Consider the following 21,191-nt stretch of genomic DNA (forward strand, 5'->3'; position numbering starts at 1 on the left):
AGAGCAATATTGCTGCATTTTAAAAAAAGGGGGAGGGAGGGATATCATCCATTATTCTGCAGCCTTCAAGACTGATAACAGGAAAAAACAGCCCTTGATTCTGGGCAACCATGATTTATCATTTCCTTACTGCTGGTTTTCATATACTGGGGTTTTTTAAAAATAAATAAATAAATGAAAAGTTGCTATCTTAATGCATTCTGTCTCCATTTTTTAAAAAATTAATTTATATGCTGCTTTACGCGCCAAAATGCCAAACTCCTGTCTGCAAGTTAGCAGGGCTAAACCTCTGTTATGTACTGAGTTGAATAGGATCCAAAAGGCAGCAGTCTGATTGGTCCTAGAACAATAGGGTCCAGAATGCAGCAGTCTGGTTGGTCCACAGGAGCCACCCAATCCAGCTCCAGGTGGAAGTGAATCCGCAACCTGATTGGCCTACAGGTGAATCCTGGAATTAGCCAATCATGTGGGGCCCATAGTGTAAATAATATATATAAAGCAGACATTCTGGGGGAACTTCCATTCCTCCTCACCGCTATGAGCTGAATAAAGAGCATGAAATCCACTCTTGACTCCGAGTATATTTCAAACCCCAAGTAGGAAGCTAGGCTGGCAAGTCTGCAAATCTCATGGACAAGAAAATTATGGCTATTTTGGTTCCTCAGTGCAAGTTAATGGGATTTCTGAAGACTTGTGTCCACGTAGATGGACTTCCTCCGCCCTTAAAAAACCCAGATATCAATTCATTGGAAACGTATAGCTCAGTCAGTAGAACATGAGGCTTTTGATCTCAGGATTGTTGGTTCAAGCCCCACTCTGGGCAAAAAAAATCCTGCATTGCAGGAGGTTGAACTAGATGACCTTTGCGGTCCCTTCCATAATTCTACAAGAATACCATGGCCCCCTTCCACCAATGGCTAGAAGACATGACAGCTCTTGCAACATACAAATGGACACAGAATGTGCATGGATAAATATAACAACGTTTGCAATTCATTTATAAATAGTATAATGACTTGCTCATAATTTTGTTGGAATAACTGTATTACTTTCAGACCCATATATCGTATTGGATCACAATTTCAAGCTTTCTTTGTTAGTTGCTTTCTTTCTTTTCTTTCACTTCCTCCTGAAAACTTTCAGTACTGTATGTTTTGTGGATTAGGCTCTGGATCAGTCCGGATGAAATAAGGTGTGATCCAGGTTTGCAAATCAAGCTTTATAAATTGGATGCATTTAATAACCCTGCCCTGCATAATGAATCGCAAGACACCGCATTTGAATGGCAATGCTGACCATCAACTTTTGGGGGACCCCAGCACCCGCAAATATTTTACCAGGGGGGTGGAGGTAGAGGGACCTCAGCCCCTAGGAGTTGGCTTCTAGGCTAGTAGCCATCACTAGCCCTCTCCCCCATGAATTTGCCTAAAAGGTAAAGGTAAAGCGGCCCGTGACCAATAGGTCCAGTCGTGGCCGACTCTGGGGTTGCGGCGCTCATCTCGCTTTATTGGCCGAGGGAGCCAGCGTACAGCTTCCGGGTCATGCAGCCAGCAGGGACTAAGCCGCTTCTGGCGAACCAGAGCAGTGCACGGCAACGCCATTTACCTTCCCGCCAGAGCGGTATCTATTTATCTACTTGTACTTGGACGTGCTTTCAAACTGCTAGGTTGGCAGGAGCAGGGACCGAGCAACGGGAGCTCACCCCGTCGCGGGGATTCGAACTGCCAACCTTCTGATTGGCAAGTCCTAGGCTCCGTGGTTTAACCCACAGCGCCACCATGAATTTGCCTAATCTTCTATAAAAGCCATCTAGCTTGGTGACCAACACTGCCTCCTGTAGAAGTGAGTTCCATAGTTCAATTATGTGCTATATGAAGAGAAGGACTTCCTTTTATCTGTCCTGAATTTCCCAGCATCCAGTTCAGTAGCATAGAAAGGCAGAGACAAGGTGGGAGGGGCACACCGGGGGTTCTGAGGGTGACATGGGGGGGGGGGGAAGCTGCAAGATGGCACAGGTGCTTTGCTGGGCCCAGGGGTAACCCGTGAAACGCAGTCCAGGACCGGTTCAGAATCCGGAGGTTCCGCAAGGAGTCAGTCCAACAGGGCGAAGGCAGGGCATGAGGCAGGAAACCAGGCAAGGTCAGGCACAGGATCTCAGGCAGGATCTGGCATACAGCAAAGTTCCACTAGGAGTCAGTCCAACAGGGTCAAGGTAGGACACAAGGCAGGAAACCAGGTAAGGACAGGTGCAGGATCTGGCATACAGCAAAGTTGCTCCCGCAACCTGGGGCAGGGTCCGACAGCCTTTTATATTTGTTGGGGTAGTGGCCGGTCCTGATCCCCTGGTGTCTCACCTCCCTGTTTCTCCCGAAGGCGAGCAATCCTCCTGCGAGTGCTCAGGTCTCTCCTCTCAGACCTCAGTCTCTGCAGCTTGGGAGATGTCAGTGGGTTACTAGACCCAGGGGCCGCCTCAGCCTTTCCTGACCCCACCAGTAGTGGAGCAGCTGTAAATGATGGCCCAGCTGAAGGCAACGAGGTCATCCCCACATCTGGAGCCAGGGCAGGCTCAGGCCCCTGACTCAGCCCGGCTGGTGTTTGTTGCAGGGGAACCTGTGCAGACTGGGACTCTTCAGGATCAGGCCCCAGACTTCAGATGATGCCTGAGGCAAAGGATCCGGTGCAGACTGAGTCTCCTCTGGTTCTGAGTCCGAGCCCGAGTCCCACGCCATCACAGGCGCTGTCCTTCCCTCAAAAAGCTAGCTAAGCAAGTTCTGGAGATGTTCCCCCAAAAAACTCAGTTTAACAACTCTGGCTGATCTCCTAAGAAAAGCTCAAGGACTTTGGGTGATCTCTTAAAGAAAGTTCCACCTCTTGATCATTTCAGTTGCCCTTTTCTGGATCTTTCCCAATGCCACAATATCCTTTTGAGGCCCACACTCACAGCATGTTCCCACTCCTGTCTCAGTGACCTCTATCCTGGCTTGGTCATGTCCATAGAATGGAAAATTTCGGGATCCCCAAGGACTTGCTGGCCTGGCTGTGTGGGAATGCCATAAAGGCTGGAGACAACCAGTAAGGTTGCTCATCCGTAATAGTGACCAGCAGCGGAATGAGCACTGGGAAGACCACTTGAAGACTTGACGTTTTCATCCCCCAAAAAGTTTTTGATTTGTGTTTCCATTGAAATGAGGCTGTATTTTAATGCTTTGATGTTTTAATGTTGTATTTTAATCTTGTTTTTAAGTTGTATTTCAATCAATTTGTTTTTATATTGGGTGTTAGCCACCCTGGCTTGGAAGGGTGGGGTATAAATAAAATTTATTATTATTAATATTAGAGGGAATAAACCACTATGGGACACCTCTGTCTGCAGCAAAGCATGCCTCTCCCATAATGGTCTCTGCCAAGACAGACAGGTGCCAGCAACAACAATAATAAGACCTTTATTTATTCAGGGACCTAATGAGAATATCCATTAAAAAAGCAACTGTACCAAAAGGAATTCTTGTGAAAATAAGTAATATTTAGGTAGGGGGGGCAGGAATTTTGTCCTTGTTCAGGGTGCTATACTGTATTACCTAATAATATTGCCCCTAATGCCTGTCTGTCTGTCTATCTATCTATCTATCTATCTATCTACACATAGACACAGTTTCCATCCCCTGCCCCCAAAGGAATGAAGATTGGCTCAGTTGCTCGTCGAAAACGCATCTTTTGGAGAAGTGGATGAGCAAAAGGTGCCAGGTTCAGTTCCCAATGGCATTTCCAGGCAGGGCTGGGAATCATAGAATCTTTGAGTTGGAAGGGACCCCGACGGTCATCTAGTCCAACCCCCTCTCAACCCGACGTGCCCCCATCCAATGTGAAACCTGAGCAGACCCTTCTGAGCTTTGCAAATGTGCCAGCTGTTCCGTTGCTGCGACGCTAGCAGGGTGCCTCCTCCTTTCCTGAAACCCTACAGAGCTGCTGCTGCCGGCCCGTGCAGACGCTACTGAGTTGGCTGGACCAATGGTCTGAGTCATGGGAAAGCAACTCCCTGTGTGTTCCTATGGTGTGGCGAGGCCAGGAGGCAAGAAAGTGGGGAAAGAGGAGGGGGAGGACCGGAGGAGGAGGAGGAGGGAAGAGGTGGGAAGCGTCAGCAGAAGCCCTGCTTGAGATCCTGGCCGAGGAGGCTGGGCCGGAGGCGCCTGACGCCTTTGCGCCTCTCTCTCTCTCTCTCCCGGCAGGAGCGAGGCGTGTTGCTCCTGCGGCCGCCCGAGGCAGGCAGCCTGCAGAGACGGGCCGGGAGCCTCCCGCGGGCCACTTGCGGGCTTTTTCAGCTGGGTGACCAGTGTGATCAAGGCTCCTTGGCCCCCGGAGCGCGGGCGCTGACACAGCAGGCTGCGCCTCGGCGCTGCTCCGGAGTGGAACCGGCTTCGCGGGGAAGAGAGCCCGACTCGGAGCAGGCAAACGGAGACGGAAGAAAGCAGGTCGGTTGGATCTCTCTCTCTCTCTTGCAGACCATTTCTCTTGGTTTTTTCCCCCTTGCTCGCCGCCGCCACCGCTTCTCTCCTCGCCAACGGTTCCCAGATATATATATATATTACACGCGCGCGTACTGGACCTTTATAGAACCGTAGACCTGTAGAGTGGAAAGGGATCTCCAAGTTTCATCTAGTCTACCTTCTGCCACGCAGGAATCGCAGTGAAAGGACGCCCAAAGAACATTACCCACCCTCAAAGAATTCTGGGCTCTGTAGTTTAGGATGGGCGGTTGGCAATTGTCACCCTGCGAGGGGAAAACTACGGTGCCCAGAATTCTTTGAGGGAAAGACTGTTCTTTGGATATATTCCTTGGGTACGCGGATCGAGAAAATCTGGTCGTTTTTCTCTTCGTCTGACGCTCGATTCTTAGGGCAGCACATGTCTCTCCCTCTTTGCGCAGGATCCACTGTTCCTTTGGATAGGTTCCGATATCTTTTTTCTCCAGTCTCTCCCTCTCCGCAGCCAACCCGGCCTTTCCTTTCCCAGCTGAAACTGTAACCTTCTGCATGTAGGTTCCCCCGGGATTGAGGATCGCTGAACCCAACGAGGCGAGTAAAACGAGCTTAGGATCGCACTGCGAGGATTCCACGACCCCCAGCTTCCACGTTCTCGTTCTTCCTCCTTTCCAGTTCCTTTCGCCCCTTCTCGTTCTCTCTCGCTCCTTCTCCTCCTCCTCGCCAGCTCCCTAGATCTTCGTTCGCTTTTATTTTTATATCATTCCCTTGCTTCCCACGAAGCAGGCATTCTTTTCGCTTAAAAAAGAGAAGAAATCAGCGACTGGAAACGCAACGAGGGTCCCTTTTTAGAAAAGTGAAAAATTAAGCTTCTTAAATCCTACCCAATTTTTATAAATAATCCCATCGCGGTAGTTTCGGCAGGATTTTATCTCTTTTTTTTGCGCAAATCTCCTATACCTCTAGTTATCCCCCTCTTAAAGTTAGTAGTGGTTGATGCAGGATTGATTCAGTCAAACGTGAAAACTTTTAAACTCCGATCTCAGCTGGATTGATAGTTGTCGTGTAGAAATCGATGGGGCTGAACTGTGCGTAATAGGAATTATTATTGCTATTCTTCTAATATTCTCCCAGGTCTCCTTGCTGTTTTGAAAGTCTTCCTTATTTACCTTCTTTTTAGCTACTTGCTACTATATTTATTTATTTATTTACTTACTTAGTTAGTTATTTATTTAAAAGATTTGTGTAACAAAACCTATATGCCGCTCGGGAGTAATAAAACTTCTAAACTGTTTGCAATAAAATATCCAAGCGGCCTTAGATCATCATTGGCTACTTTGTAAACCCCAGGTTTTGCTGATCGAGATTCTCATTGAACGGGGAGGATTTTCATTTTTAAAGGGGAGCTCTTGTTCAAAAGGTGATTTTTCTCCCCCCCCCCTCGCTTCTCAAAGAGGGGTGTTTTTTGGGGGGGCGGCAATAAGAAACATTATTTTTTTAAAATAATAATAATAATAATAATAATAATAATAATAATAATAATAATAATAATAATAATAATAAAAATAATAAAAATAAAAAATAAAAATAATAATAGTTAATTATTATTTCCTAAACAGTCTCTGCTTTTTGTGATCGCTTTTTAAAAGCAAGGAGCAACAAATATCTGATTTTAAGCGCGGAAGTTAAAAACCCCTTTTGAGGGCGGGACGGAGCCACTCAGAGGATCTGATTCAGTATTCTTATTTTTACTATGATTTCCGCGTAAAAACAGGGTTCCGTTCCGAGTAAATCGCTCTTGCAGTATTTCCAAGTAAAGCCCGGGGGCCAAGTGAGTGAATAAACCTCCGCTTATTCCCCACGTTCAAATCTCCTTCGTAAAATGTAATAATAAAAACATTCCGTTCTTAAAAGAGGGAGATGGAAACGATGGGGGGGGAACCCCTGTAAGGATAGATTAAAAAAAAAACAACCATTCCAAATATTTCTAGTATGTTTAGCCTGTTTGGATTCTCTCCCCCCATACACACACCTTTAAATTTTGCAAAGTTTTCAACCCAACTCACTTTTTCTTCTGCCAACCATTTGGATCTACATATAAAGTGGGGGGTCTCTTTATTTACATCTGGGTTGGAGTTAATTGAATTTCAGAATTGCAAAAGCACCTTTTTTTAAACCCCTCTGGGAGAAATGTACCGGGACACACATTCGTTTGCTAGGAAGTTTTAAGTCGACCTCCTGCTTTCAGTTTTGAAGTGTTCAAAGGTGGCTGGAGCGTGTCCGTGTTTCCTGCTCGTCATGCTATTTTGTGTGAACACAACTGTACGCTTCTCAAGGCTGCAATGCAACGCTGAAGGTTATGCCTTAAACCGCATTATTTTGTGCGTAAATTGCACGTTCGCCGTCCACAGATTTTATATTTGTGCACGTTGCAATTTAGATTTGCTCCTGCGTCGTCAGAAAATATTCATTACTGTATTTTGAAGAGTTTAGTTCTACAAACATTTTATGGAGGAGATTGCTAAAATATATTAGATCAATCCGATTTATGAGTGAATCGATATAAGGATATGATTTATTTTTTTTAAGGAAAAAGTGTGGGGTTGTTTTTTGTTTTGTTTTTTTTTAAAAAAAGGAACGCTGGCAGCCGATTCCTAATTATCTGTTTGATAAATCTGGAACAGAAACGGCTAAAACTTTGAACAAATGCTGCGGGCGTTTCGTAGAGACAGACTTGTGTTAATTTCAAGTTACTTTTTAAAGGGGGGGGAAGCCTTCCCCACTTAAGTTTATTTCTGCAGTTATTGAGCAGCAGGGGATAATTGGGGAAGAATCTTCGCGACGCTTGAATTCGGTTTCACCTACGGGTAATAAGGAGTGGGAAGGGGGGGAGTGTTAATTCGTATTAACCTGGAAAATCTGGAAAGAGAAGGTTTGTTCGCTTCGCCATGGCGCAAAACCAGCGGGCATGCTGGGAACAGTTTTTTGGGGGGTGGGGAGCTGAGACCGCGTATGATCCGATTTAAAAGAGAAGCCACCCTTATCCGTAAAAATTCCCTAAACTCCGTCTACGTTTCATTTCCACGAGAATCTCCTTTGGGGGCGATTGGCAGGAGAGTGAGACTGGGGAGGGCGGCGAAGGAACCGGTCTCTAAATTCAAATCGAATTCAGTGTGTTTTTGAGAAGAGCTCGATTTTAGACATGAACGCTGGCCCATCTCTTTGGGAAAGAAGCTTTTCAGAGAGGTTTCAGGGACTGGATCTTGCAGTCCTTGGGAGTCAGGCTATCAAAGTCCACGTGCTTAGATGGAGGGGGGGTGGGGAGCTGGAGAGCCAGGCAGTGATTGTTCAGCAGTCAGGGGCTGACACTTTGCACATGCCCAAAGGCATTGCGCAAGAGTCAGCCCTAGCGTGGAAAGCAGATTGTGTTTGTGTTCGAAGTAGGTTGCTAGTTCCTGTGTCTCCTAATGGGTTGCCCATGCAATCCTTTTCAGTGACCCCATCAACTTCTGCCCTTTAAAATATTCTAGTCCTCTCTGTTTCAGGCATTATAGGTTGAGGAGACCATTTGAGAAGGGAGTAGAGGTGGCCTCGCTCCCTTGGTAAAGGTAAAGGTAAAGGGACCCCGAACATTAGCTCCATTCGTGACCGACTCTGGGGTTGCGGCGCTCATCTCGCTTTATTGGCTGAGCGAGCCGGAGTACAGCTTCCGGGTCATGTGGCCAGCATGATTAAGCCGCTTCTGGCGAACCAGAGCAGCGCACGGAAACGCCGTTTACCTTCCCGCCGGAGCGGTACCTATTTATCTACTTGCACTTTGACGTGCTTTTGAACTGCTAGGTTGGCAGGAGCAGGGACTCAGCAACGGGAGCTCACCCCGTCGCACCTTCTGATCGGCAAGTCCTAGGCTCTGTGGTTTAACCCACAGCGCCACCCGCATCCCTCTCTCCCTTGGTGCCTGCATGCAAAATGCAGACTGCTGAAGGGGACTGGTTTTTTGTGTTGCGGGGCAGGCTTCCAAAGGCCCTGGAGAGACATTGTGGCACAGTGGTTAGAGTTGTGATTACACTTGGGCTGGGGAGATTCTGGGTTCAAATCCCCCACAGCCACGAAGCTCACTGGGTGACGATTGCACACTCTCCGTTTAATCCACCTCACAAGGTTGTGGTGAGGATGAAATGCAAGAGGCTTGGAGGAATGGTAGGACATGAAGGTTAAGAACAACAGGAAAACAACACCTTCATATTCTCCTGTCAACAGAAGGACGAGCAATTAATGTTAGTTAGCCTGTCCTGAGTTTCCAGCTGCTGTTTTGAACATGTAGATGTACATGCATTGAAGATGGGGGTCACACATGTGTTCCATGCATGTGTTGCAGTGCTCCTGTGCACAATTATTCAGTATGCACATCCCACATGGGTCCTACTGCTTGCCTTTCTAAGTGTGGTTGGGCAGAACTGGCAGATCTTAACTGCAAAGGAGGAAATCATGACTCATTATCGTTGCCTTTTGATGTGTGCACAAATGTGCATTTTGACAAGCAGGGAGAGGGGTGTTGTTCAAGGCTGCAAGGAATAGCTCTGTAATGAACATTCCTCGCCCTCTGAGCACGCACAGAAGTCATGAACCTGGGAGGAATTGTGGCCTGTGGCATTTTCATCCCTGAGCATGCGCACAGTTTCCAGACGTCCCATTTCTGTGTTGAAGTCAGCCTCAAACGGAGCTCTGGTTCACAGAGCAGTGATTCCTCCCTCGAAGGTTGGACTAGAAGACCCTCGGGGTACCCTCTCAACTCTACAATTTTATCCTTCCTGGAAAAGTATACACCTATGTCACAGCACACAGGGACCTAACTGACTCCCATCTTTCTGTGTGCAAACCATCCTATACCTTTGCTCAGCTGCTTTCTGCTGCCTGCCTCCCCCCAAAACAATTTTTTCCATTTCCATTTTCCAAGACAAAGGTTGGATTCCACAATCACAATTCTGGAGGACAGCCGTTTCTAACCTACCTAACTCTAGGCTCCAGTTTCAATCCTTTATTATTTTCACTCCCTTTCCCAAAAGGACAGCCTGCTGCTGTGATGTGATTTCAGATCAAACAGCCAGACTTGCTCCAATTAGCAGCATCTATACCCCCAGGGACAAAGGTTTGGCTGTGCTGGAGGTGCCCTCTAACCGTCTCTCACCTTCCCTAAGTTTATTATACCTGCCTTAAGTGGGACGGGGTGGCAATGTGAGTTAAACCACAGAGCCTAGGACTTGCCGATCAGAAGGTGGGCGATTCGAATCTAGGGGGTGAGCTCCCATCGCTCAGTCCCTGCTCCTGCCAACCTAGCAGTTTGAAAGCACGTCAAAGTGCAAGTAGATAAATAGGTACCGCTCCAGCGGGAAGGTAAATGGCGTTTCCGTGTGCTGCTCTGGTTCGCCAGAAGCGGCTTAGTCCTGCTGGCCCATGACCTGGAAGCTGTACGCCGGCTCTCTCGGCCAATAAGGCGAGATGAGTGCCACAACCCCGAGTTGGTCACGACTGGACCTAATGGTCAGGGGTTCCTTTACCTTTATACCCCCAGGGACTGATGGTGCCCTCTAACTGTCTCTCACCTTCCCTAAGTTTATTATTCCTGCCTTAAGTGGGGAAGGGAGCCTTTTTGAACCACATTTTCTCTCCCTCTTTCTCCTCCCCCCTACCCACACTTTACCTGCATGTCTCATTCTGTCTCCCCTTCCTTTCTAGGTGTGAACCAGGCCCAGAAGGGAGAGAAGGATGCCAGACCACGGAAGCCACTGCTGCCCCTGATGCCTGGAACCACCTTGAAGGTTAGAACCTGTTAGGACCTGGAAAACTGCTTCCCCACCCTATCCTCTCATCCTGGACCTGATTGGGAACGACAGGGTCACCTCCTGTCTTGATTTTGGAACTAGACTCTCTCTCCCTCTAGCCCACTTGGATCTCGCCTGCTCCTCCAGAGATGTACCAGAGCTTAGCCATGGCTGCCAACCATTGCCCTCAGGCCTACGAAGGTGCGAGTGGCTTCATGCACAGCGCAGCTGCCACTTCTCCTGTCTACATCCCGACCACGAGAGTCGGCACCATGATTCCCAGCCTTCCTTACCTCCAGGGGTCTGCCTCATCGCAGCAAGGCAGCCCCTCCGGCCACTCCATCTGGACTCAGCCCGGAGCCGAGAGCGCCTCGTATAACCCTGGCTCGACGCACCCGTCCGTCTCACCCAGGTTCTCCTTCGCTGCCGGCTCCCCCATCCCGAGCACCACCTCCAGAGAGGGGGCCACTTACAGCAACCCCCTCAGCATCACGGCCAACAGCAGGGAACAATACGCCCGCAGTTTCAGTGGATCTTACTCCAGCCCCTACCCAGCCAGCTACATGACCCCGGAGCTGGGGGCCACTTGGACTTCCTCGCCTTTCGACAACCCCATGCTCCATAACCTCCAGAACCGGGGAACACCAGGAGGTACTAGACACCCCAACCTAGGTAAGATCCGCTCTCTCTGTTAGCTTTACGATACGATACAATAATCTTTATTGTCATTGTCCCATACAGAAGAACGAAATTGAAAAAATGTACATCAGACATTCAAAAACCAACAAGGCTGCTATCCCAGGCTGGTTAGCCCCCTAAAAACTCTGATACCCCATAATTGAATACAATGTACCCACATAAAGACTACCTTACACTGCGTTTAAATTGGAATGGCTTGCATTAAATTGGAATGAAAATTGCATTTGGATAGAAACTGTTTCTCAGGCGGCTAGTCCTAGTCTTTGTAAGCCTGTACCTTCTTCCAGAAGGCAGAAGCTGAAAGAGATCATTTTCGGGGTACGCACTGTCCTGCGCTTTCTCTGCAGCTTTCTTATGGCACCTGGAAGCATAGATTTGATCCAAGGTGGGAAGAGTGCACCCAATTATTCTCTCCGCAGTCTTTACAACCCTGGACAGCATTGTTTTTCCCTTGACCGTGCAACTCCCAAACCACACGCACAGACCATAAGTTAATACACTCTCAAGAGAACAATGGTAAAATGCCATCAACAGGTCCTTTGAGTGATTATTTTTCCAGAGGATTCTCAGATTCTTTAGTTGGGGTCTTTCTAGAAAGAAAGAAAAAAGCTACATTGCTAAGCAGGTTCCGGGTATGTTGATTTTGAACTGACCAGCATCTAACCAATTAACAAACTGAAAAATTTATCTGGAGAAGAAGGCATTTTGAAATAATACTTTTATGCTTAACGGCAAAATCGTAGATGCGAACAATAAGGTGCAAGGAAGCAAATGAAAGCATCTGTTCACAAACGTTTGTGTGATGCTGATTACTCCAAGGTTGCAGGCTTGATCTGCATGAGGGACAGCTTCTTATTCCTGCATTGCTGGGGTTCGACTAGATGATATTCGGGGTCCCTTCCAACTCTGTGATTCTTTGATTCTTGAAATGGAAGGCTGCATAAGGTTGAGCTTTGCTGCTAAACTTCTTGTTCCAAATCATTACGATAAATGCCCATCTTTCTATTAACTTGCTGGGTTGATTTATGTGTGTACTTTTAAAATAAGTTAGTCATTTTTACTATAGACCAAACTTTTATGAAAGCATTCAATGTACTCTCCGTCCCTCAGTTTTTAGCTATCGTGATTCTTTCTATTTCCCGCTCATACATTTAGGTGAACTCTGAATATTCTACTACCTGGTTATTTGAAAGACGTTATCTCTGAAAATGAGGACGTTAAGAAAATATCTTTCTTTTCCCTGAGTGTGAGTTAACTTAACCATGAATAGTAATTAAAAGGCTACTCTAGGAAAAGTACATTCCACTTTAAGAAAATATAAACAGAGCTAATTCTTTCTTTTTTAAAGTTCTGGATCCATCTATCTTGCTAAGTAAAAACAAAAATCTGAATGATGCTGATTTCAGAGAGAATGCCTTTCCTTCAGTTGTTGGTTTTTTGTTTTGTTTTTTGTTTTTTCAAAAAAATATTCATTTTATAACACAAATAGACAACACAAATAGAAAAACAAACAATACAAACAAATTCTTGTCTTATCCTAATTTTTTCTAAACATTGTAAGGCGGGTTTCCCCAAGTCCCCCCATCTGATTTTCATTTTACCACATCTTTAGCAGTTTACATATATCATAATTTCTAACCATTTTTTTTTTAAAAAAAATCACGCTTACTTTAACCATAAAAATATTCACTTTTTATCACTTACAAATAATACTATTCAGTTGCTGGTTTTGGGGGAAACCTGATTCAGTGCTATGAGGTTTCAAAGGTTTTTTTATATGCATATGTTTGTTGTTGTTTAGTCGTTTAGTCGTGTCCAACTCTTTGTGACCCCATGGACCAGAGCATGCCAGGCACTCCTGTCTTCCACTGCCTTCCGCAGTTTGGTCAAACTCATGTTCATAGCTTCGAGAACACTGTCCCTCCATCTCATTCTCTGTCGTCCCCTTTTCCTTGTGCCCTCCATCTTCCCCTACATCAGGGTCTTTTCCAGGGAGTCTTCTCTTCTCATGCGGTGGCCAAAATATTGGAGCCTCAGCTTCAGGATCTGTCCTTCCAGTGAGCACTCAGGGCTGATTTCCTTAAGAATGGAGAGGTTTGATCTTCTTGCAGTCCATGGGACTCTCAAGAGTCTCCTGAGCAGCTTGGAGAAAATGTGAGAGGTACATGCAACAAAATTAAAAAGTGAATAGGAAATCATGTTTTCAAACAGGCAGCAGCAACAAACTTGCAGCACCTTAAAACTTGGCACGTTGCAAATATATCTCTTCCCTGTATGGCAGGACAACATTGTAGTTGGTGCTAGCCAAATCTCCTGAGTGAGGGGTAGGGAGGAGACATTGAATTAGTGGGGTGCCATTATTATTATTATTATTATTATTATTATTATTATTATTATTATTATTAATAATACCCCACCCTCCCCAGCCAGAGCCGAGCTCAGGGCAACTAACACCAATAAAATTTCAGTAAAAACATAAAAGGGGGGGACACAATTTAAAATACAAGTTAAAATGCAATTTAAAATGCAGCCTCATTATAAAGTAGCCCATAGATCAAAACCATAAGGGGAGGGAAACATAAGGGTCAGACTGAGTCCAAACCAAAGGCCAGGCAGAATAGCTCTGTCTTGCAGGCCCTGCGGAAAGATGTCAAGTCCCACTGGACCCTAGTCTCTTGTGACAGAGTGTTCCACCAAGTCGGGGCCAGTACTGAAAAGGCCCTGGCCCTAGTTGAGACCAATCTAACCACCTTGCGACTTGGGACCTCCAAAATGTTATTTGTGGACCTTAAGGTCCTCCGCGGGGCATACCAGGAGAGGTGGTCCCGTAGGTATGAGGGTCCTAGGCCGTATAGGGCTTTAAAGGTCAAAACCAGCACCTTAAACCTGATCCTGTACTCCACCGGGAGCCACTGCAGCTGGTAAAGCACTGGATGAACGTGATCCCATAGCAAGTACCACGTAAGGAGCCTCGCCACGGCATTCTGCACCCGCTGGAGTTTCTGGGTCAGCTTCAAGGGCAGCCCCAGGTAGAGCGAGTTACAATAATCAAGCCTGGAGGTGACCGTTGCATGGCTCATTGTGGCCAGTGATCAATGAAGGAGGTCCATCTCTCAGATGATATCACAGAACTGCAAAGTTGGAAGGGACCCCCTCTGCAATGTAGGAATCTCAGCTAAAGCATCCATGACAGATGGCCATCCAACCTTTGCTTTAAAATATTCAAGGAACTCAGAGACATATCCCCAGATTTAAGATTTCAGAGAACGGAGGGGATCTTGTGGAGAGCCTTGACTCCAAATGGGACATTTGTGTTTGGAGAAAAAGTGATTCAGAAGTAGCACGATGATAGAAGTTTCTGAGTCATGCATGTGGCCAGCATGACTAAGCCGCTTCTGGTGAACCAGAGCAGCGCACGGGGTGAGCTCCTGTTGCTCGGTCCCTGCTCCTGCCAAACTAGCAGTTCAAAAGCATGTCAAAGTGCAAGTAGATAAATAGGTATCGCTCCAGCGGGAAGGTAAACGGCGTTTCCATGTGCTGCTCTGGTTTGCCAGAAGCGGCTTAGTCATGCTGGCCACATGACCCAGAAGCTGTACGCCGGCTCCCTCGGCCAGTAAAGCAAGATGAGTGCCACAACCCCAGAGTCAGTCATGACTGGACCTAACAGTCAGGGGTCCCTTTACCTTTACCTATGCTCTGCCTCAAAGAGGTACTTCCAAATACTAGTTGTTGTAAACCCCAGGAGGGGAGAGGGCTCCTGTGTTCAAATCCAGAAGGCTCTTCTTATGTTCCTAATCATTTAGACAGGCTGATGCAGTAGTTGAGTGTGGTCAGTCCTTTATCTTTGAGGATAAGGCTGTCCATGGATGCTGGCCACAATGGCTATGTTCCCAGTCCCATGTCGGAAGCACGATGACCCTGAGTGCCATTTGTGGAAATCCCCAGTGGGGAGAACACTATTGCTTGTGGGACTCTGTAGGCATGTGGTTAGCTACACAAGATGCTGGAGAATTTGAGCCTGTGGCATGATCTGACGGGGTTTTCCTTGCATTTTTAGGTGCGTATGAAAACACTCAACACCGCTTAGTGTCTGGGCCAATAGCTGTGTTTAGGGCAGTTGGGAGAGCATGAGACTCTTAACCTCACGGTCGTGGGTTTGAACCCCACGCTGGGCAAAAGATTCCTGCATTCCAGAGGTTTGGACTAGATGACCCTCACGGTCCCTTCCAACTCTACTACAATTCTATGATCCCAAATGCTCAGAAACATTTCAATAGGATTTAGGTTCTGTTCCAGTTCTGATGGCGTCAGGGCCAGATTTAGATCTGATGAGGCCTTAAGCTACTGAAGGTAATGGGGCCCTTTATAAGTCCAGCTCTCCTTTGTCAACAACAAACTGTCACTGTTTTTTTTGTGTTGTCATTTATGGACCTAATAGGTCTCTCAAGCCATTTGCATATGTGGCCATGCGACCAGTCCATGCAGAATGTAGGCACCCTATATATAGAAAGGAGCAAACCCGTGATATTTTAGGGAGCAGGCGGGGCCCATTACTTACATCATAGGAGCCTACACAACACAAAACACTGTTGCTGCATGTAGGTTTTATTTGTTTTTTTATCTTATATTTTGGAAATGTACATCGAGTTTTTCTCCCTTTAAATTTTTTGGGGCCCCCCAAGTGAGTGGGGCCCTAAGCTATAGCTTGTTTATAGCTTATATGTAAATCCGGCACTGGATGGGGTTTGTATTCAGAGTGGGTTGGACTTCCCAGGATACCCTCAGACATCTCTGCTGTTTAGAGTGTTGGAGTAAGACACAGAAGACCAAGGTTCAAATATCCACTTGGATATTTGGGGTGACCATGGGCTTATCATGAACTTTCCGCCTAACACACCTTGTTGGGTTGTTGTGAAAATAAAATGGGGAGGGGGAGCAACATGTACGTCCCATTGAGCTCTTTGGGGGAGATGTGTGAAATAAATGCAATTGATATAAGGAAGGGCCATGGTTTAGTGGTTAAGCATCTGCTTTGCATGAAGGTTCAATCCTGCTGGCATCTCCAAGTAGAACTGGGGGAGACCACTGCCTGAAATGCTTGAAGGTTGCTGTCAATCAGTGTAGATGCTACTGGACTCAATGGACCAATGGACTGGCTTGCTATACGATAGCTTCCTACGCGGTTGGCATCTGTCTGAGTGCAGGAGTGTGCCTTTGGGGGTGAAGTCAAACTATTAATAATAATAATAATCAGAATAATTTTTATTTGTACCCCGCCCTCCCCAGCCAAGGCCGGGCTCAGGGCGGCTAACAACCAATAATGAAACCAGTTGAATGAATGCAACTTAAAAACAAGATTAAAATACATTAAATATTGAAACATTAAAATATTAAAATGCAGCCTCATCCTAGGAGGAGAAAGGAAAAAGAAAAAAGAAAGACGGGGAGGGAATCAAATTGGCTCCAAGCCAAAGGCCAGGCGGAACAACTCTGTCTTACAGGCCCTGCGGAAAGAAATCAGATCCTGCAGGGCCCTGGTCTCATGAGGCAGAGCGTTCCACCAGGCCGGAGCCAGTGTTGAAAAGGCCCTGGCTCTGGTTGAAGCTAATCTAACTTCCTTAGGGCCCGGGACCTCTAGGGTGTTGCTATTTATGGACCTTGAGGCTCTCTGTGGGGCATACCGGGATAGGCGGTCCCGTAGGTACGAGGGTCCTAGGTCGTGAAGGGCTTTAAAGGTCAAAAGCAGCACCTTAAATCTGACCCTGTACTCCACCGGGAGCCAGTGCAGCTTGAAAAGCACTGGATGAATATGCTCCCATGGCAGAGACCCTGTGAGGAGCCTCGCTGCAGCATTCTGCACCCGCTGGAGATTCTGGGACAGCTTCAAGGGCAGCCCCGCGTAGAGCGAATTACAGTAGTCAGTAACTGGAGAGTTACAGCACTTGCTGCGACTGTAGAGACTGATATGGGAGAGGCATGCTTATGTTGCACCTGGAGCAGACAAAGTCATTCAGTTTCGCTGTTACAGATGCACGTGTATACAGTGGTACCTGTATACACGTGTATACAGTGGTAATCCGTTCCGGAAGTCCGTTTGACTCCCGAAACGTTCTAAAACCAAGGCGCGGCTTCTGATTGGTGCAGGAGCTTCCTGCACTGACACGGAAGCCACGTCGGATGTTCAACTTCCAAAAAACATTTGCAAACCATAACACTTCTGGGTTTTTGGTGTCCGGAAGCCAATTAGTTTGTCAACTAATCCATTCGAGAACCAAGGTTCCACTGTATACATTAAACCCGCAACTTGCATGCATTTAACTTGTGTGCATTCAGCTTTACGTGCTGGGCAAACTTTAAAAATAAAAAGGAGCTGTTGTCTGGGGGGGGGAGACTTTGGCAGTCCCACCCACAGTTGCGCCCAATGTGTTTTGACTATATGCGATTTTGGCTTTAGGCGCGATCCCCGGGACATCACTGCCTCCTAATTTTCAGGCTCCGTGCCGATTTTCTGCTGGGATGCAGCTGTTTGTTCCTGGGTCTGGCCTTCAATGCTCAGGTAACGCCTGTGACTTTGTACTTTGCTGCAAGGCCTGATGGGTCAGCCCTTCCAAGCGCACCCAAATATGCAACACAAACACACTGCGTTCAATCATGGCCTTTTGTTGATGTGACAAGGACAATTTATTGGCTTGTGTTGGAAAAAGAGCTGGCAGAGTTGTAAAAGGAACATGCAAATGTTTGCTTGGGCCGGCCGAGAAGGAGAATAGGACCCACCCCCCACCCCCTGAAACCTGGCTCCTTTCCTTCTGTAATAATATATCATTCAAATAGCAACTCCAGGAACCTCTAACTGGTAGGCAGGAGGTGTTGCTTGCAATTGGATTTGGCTGCTCTCCTTAGTAGGGATTTAAGGAAGGCAGGAGTTGGGTTTTTCTCCCTTTTTAAATGGGAGGATCCAGAGATACTTAAGCTTTGAACTTAAAGAGTCTTTAAGCCTGCAGTTGCTACCAATTTGCACTTCTTATAGGTTCTCACTTGTCGGGAGCTGTGGGCAAGGGACTTAGCTTGGTGGTAGAGGGTTGCCAGAAGACGATTTCAGGTTCCATCCCTGGGTGTCTCCAGGTAGAACGAGTGTCCGGCCTAGATGGGCCAGTGGTAAAAACAGCTTTCTGTGTCAATCGGAATTTGAAAACTCATATTGGATCCACCTTGCCCATTCCGCTCCCTCCCACCCTCTGAAGGCAGAATTGCACATCCAAGCCAACTGGAAATTATCCTGTCTTTGCATCTCTGTGTCTGTCTGTCTAGCTCCTGCTGCTTCTTTGGCAATCCCTCGTAGCCGAGTAAGATTGTCTTCCATAAACACGGTTTTAGCAATGAGTCCGTAAGTGACTGTGGAGGCCAGTTCTGGATCCACACGTCCTTCCACAGTGGGGACATTGGTTTCCGGATGGGAGTTGATCACAGTGTGGATTTGCCAAGTGTGCCTTCCTCTTAGCACGTTTCTCCCTTGCATCCTGAGTTTGAGCGTCTTCAAAGCCCACGGCACCTTTGGTAAAGGCTGTTCTCCAACTGGAGTGCTAGCAGGCCAGTGTTTATACTACTGTACTTTTTAAAAAAAAAAATGCCTTGAGGCAGTCTTTAAACCTCTTTTGCTGACCACCAGCATTATACTTTCCATTTTTAAGTTTGGAATAGAGTAGTTGCTTTGAGAGACGATCATCAGGCATCCACACAACATGACCAGTCCAGTGAAGTTGATGTTGAAGAATCATTGCTTTGACACTGGTGATCTTTACTTCTTCCAGTACACTGACATTAGTTCGCCTGTCTTCCCAAGTGATATGTAAATTTTTTCGGAGACACCTTTGATAGACTCTTTCAAGGAGTTGGAGATTAAATAACTAACCATTTGCTGCCATTTCAAAACACCCCATACAAGGCCATTTTGGTGAGGTGAGATGGCGGCCCAAATAGTAATAATAATTTATAATAATAATTTGTCTGACTTCCGAAATGTTTGAAAACCAACGCACAAGCTTCTGATTGGTGCAGGCGCCCCAGAAACAATAGCCGACAGCCGCATCAGATAGAAGAATAGAATCATAGAATCATAGAGTTGGAAGAGACCACAAGGGCCATCGAGTCCAACCCCCTGCCAATCAGGAAACACCGTCAGAGCACTCCTGACATATGGCTGTCAAGCCTCTGCTTAAAGACCTGCAAAGTAGGAGACTCCACCACACTCCTTGGCAGCAAATTCCACTGTTGAACAGCTCTTACTGTCAGGAAGTTCTTCCTAATGTTTAGGTGGAATCTTCTTTCTTGTAGTTTGGATCCATTGCTCCGCTTCTCTGGAGCAGCAGGAAACAACCTTTCTCCCTCCTCTATGTGACACCCTTTTATATATTTGAACATGGCTATCATATCACCCCTTAACCTCCTCTTCTCCAGGCTAAACATGCCCAGCTCCCTTAGCCGTTCCTCATAAGGCATCGTTTCCAGGCCTTTGACCATTTTGGTTGCCCTCCTCTGGACACGTTCCAGTTTGTCAGTGTCCTTCTTGAACTGTGGTGCCCAGAACTGGACACAGTACTCCAGGTGAGGTCTGACCGGAGCAGAATACAGTGGCACTATTACTTCCCTTGATCTAGATGCTATACTCCTATTGATGCAGCCCAGAATTGCATTGGCTTTTTTAGCTGCCGCGTCGCACTGTTGGCTCATGTCAAGTTTGTGGTCAACCAAGACTCCTAGATCCTTTTCACATGTACTGCTCTCAAGCCAGGTGTCCCCCATCTTGTATTTGTGCCTCTCATTTTTTTTGCCCAAGTGCAATACTTTACATTTCTCCCTGTTAAAATTCATCTTGTTTGTTTTTGCCCAGTTCTCTAATCTGTCAATAATAATAATAATAATAATAATAATAATAATAATAATAATTTATTATTTATACCCCGCCCATCTAGCTGGGCCTCCCCAGCCACTCTGGGCGGCTTCCATAAAAACCAAAAATACAGTAAAATATCACACGTTAAAAACTTCCCTGAACAGGGCTGCCTTAAGATGTCTTCTGAATGTCAGGTAGTTGTTTATCGCTTTGACATCTGCTGGAAGGGCGTTCCACAGGGCGGGCGCCACTACCGAGAAGGCCCCCTGCCTGGTTCCCTGTAGCTTTGCTTCTCGCAATGAGGGAACCGCCAGAAGGCCCTCGGCGCTGGACCTCAGCGTCCGGGCAGAATGATGGGGGTGGAGACGCTCCTTCAGGTATACTGGACCGAGGCCGTTTAGGGCTTTAAAGGTCAGCACCAACACTTTGAATTGTGCTCGGAAACGTGTCAAGGTCGTTTTGAAGTGTGATCCTGTCCTCTGGGGTGTTAGCCACCCCTCCCAGTTTGGTGTCATCTGCAAATTTGATCAGGATCCCCTTGCTTCTAGTTGTGCATCCCACAAAATTCTGCAGCCACCGCGATCAGCTCACCAGCCAATTTTTCATTTGTTTAAAATGAGCCTTCTTAAAATATTGGGGGACTGGGGGGCAGAATAAGTCCAGATATTTCAAGTTAAGGCACCTGTGCACTGCTGTAAATACTATTTCATTCTTGTACCTCATACACAAGGACCCGGGTGGCGCTGTGAGTTAAACCACAGAGCCTAGGACTTGCCAATCAGAAGGTCGGTGGTTCGAATCCCTGCGACGGGGTGAGCTCCTGTTGCTCGGTCCTAGCTCCTGCCAAACTAGCAGTTCGAAAGCATGTCAAAGTGCAAGTAGCTAAATAGGTACCACTCTGGCGGGAAGGTAAACAGCGTTTCCATGTGCTGCTCTGGTTTGCCAGAAGCGGCTTAGTCATGCTGGCCACATGACCCAGAAGCTGTACGCCGGCTCCCTCGGCCAATAAAGCGAGATGAGCGCCGCAACCCCAGAGTCAGCCATGACTGGGCCTGATGGTCAGGGGTCCCTTTACCTTTACCTTTACCTTTACCTTTACCTCATACACCTCTGTGGCTACCCAAAGTCCACTGAACTTCAGAGCTCATGTGTGAATTATAAGCAACCCCAGAGCAGTTTTAATCGTGGGGAGGGGGCAGAGAGATGTACCCCAGTGAATTCTTGAGAATCGCATTTAGGTTGCTGTTTGGTTCTAGTTGCTTTGGGTTAAAGAGAAAGCTACCAGCAAATTTTGCAAATGAA

At 46.8% G+C, this 21,191-nt stretch overlaps 1 protein-coding gene and 1 long non-coding RNA gene across 2 annotated transcripts in view; one reads left to right on the forward strand and one right to left on the reverse strand.

Annotated features, from left to right (window-relative positions):
* The window catches only part of LOC309529640, a 350,951-nt gene that overhangs the window by 245,693 nt on the left and 84,067 nt on the right, over window positions 1-21,191 (reverse strand). The gene's annotated exons all lie outside the window — the stretch shown is intronic.
* Window positions 4,125-21,191, forward strand: part of GATA4 (GATA binding protein 4) — a 60,506-nt gene continuing 43,439 nt past the window's right edge. The window contains exons 1-2 of the mRNA XM_082217792.1: window positions 4,125-4,469; window positions 10,215-10,972. Coding sequence (XP_082073918.1) covers window positions 10,450-10,972 — 523 coding nt within the window. The 5' untranslated portion in view covers window positions 4,125-4,469; window positions 10,215-10,449. The remainder of the gene's footprint in view (window positions 4,470-10,214; window positions 10,973-21,191) is intronic.

Source organism: Podarcis vaucheri (genome assembly GCF_965113315.1).
Source record: "Podarcis vaucheri genome assembly, chromosome: 3".
NCBI lineage: Eukaryota > Metazoa > Chordata > Lepidosauria > Squamata > Lacertidae > Podarcis > Podarcis vaucheri.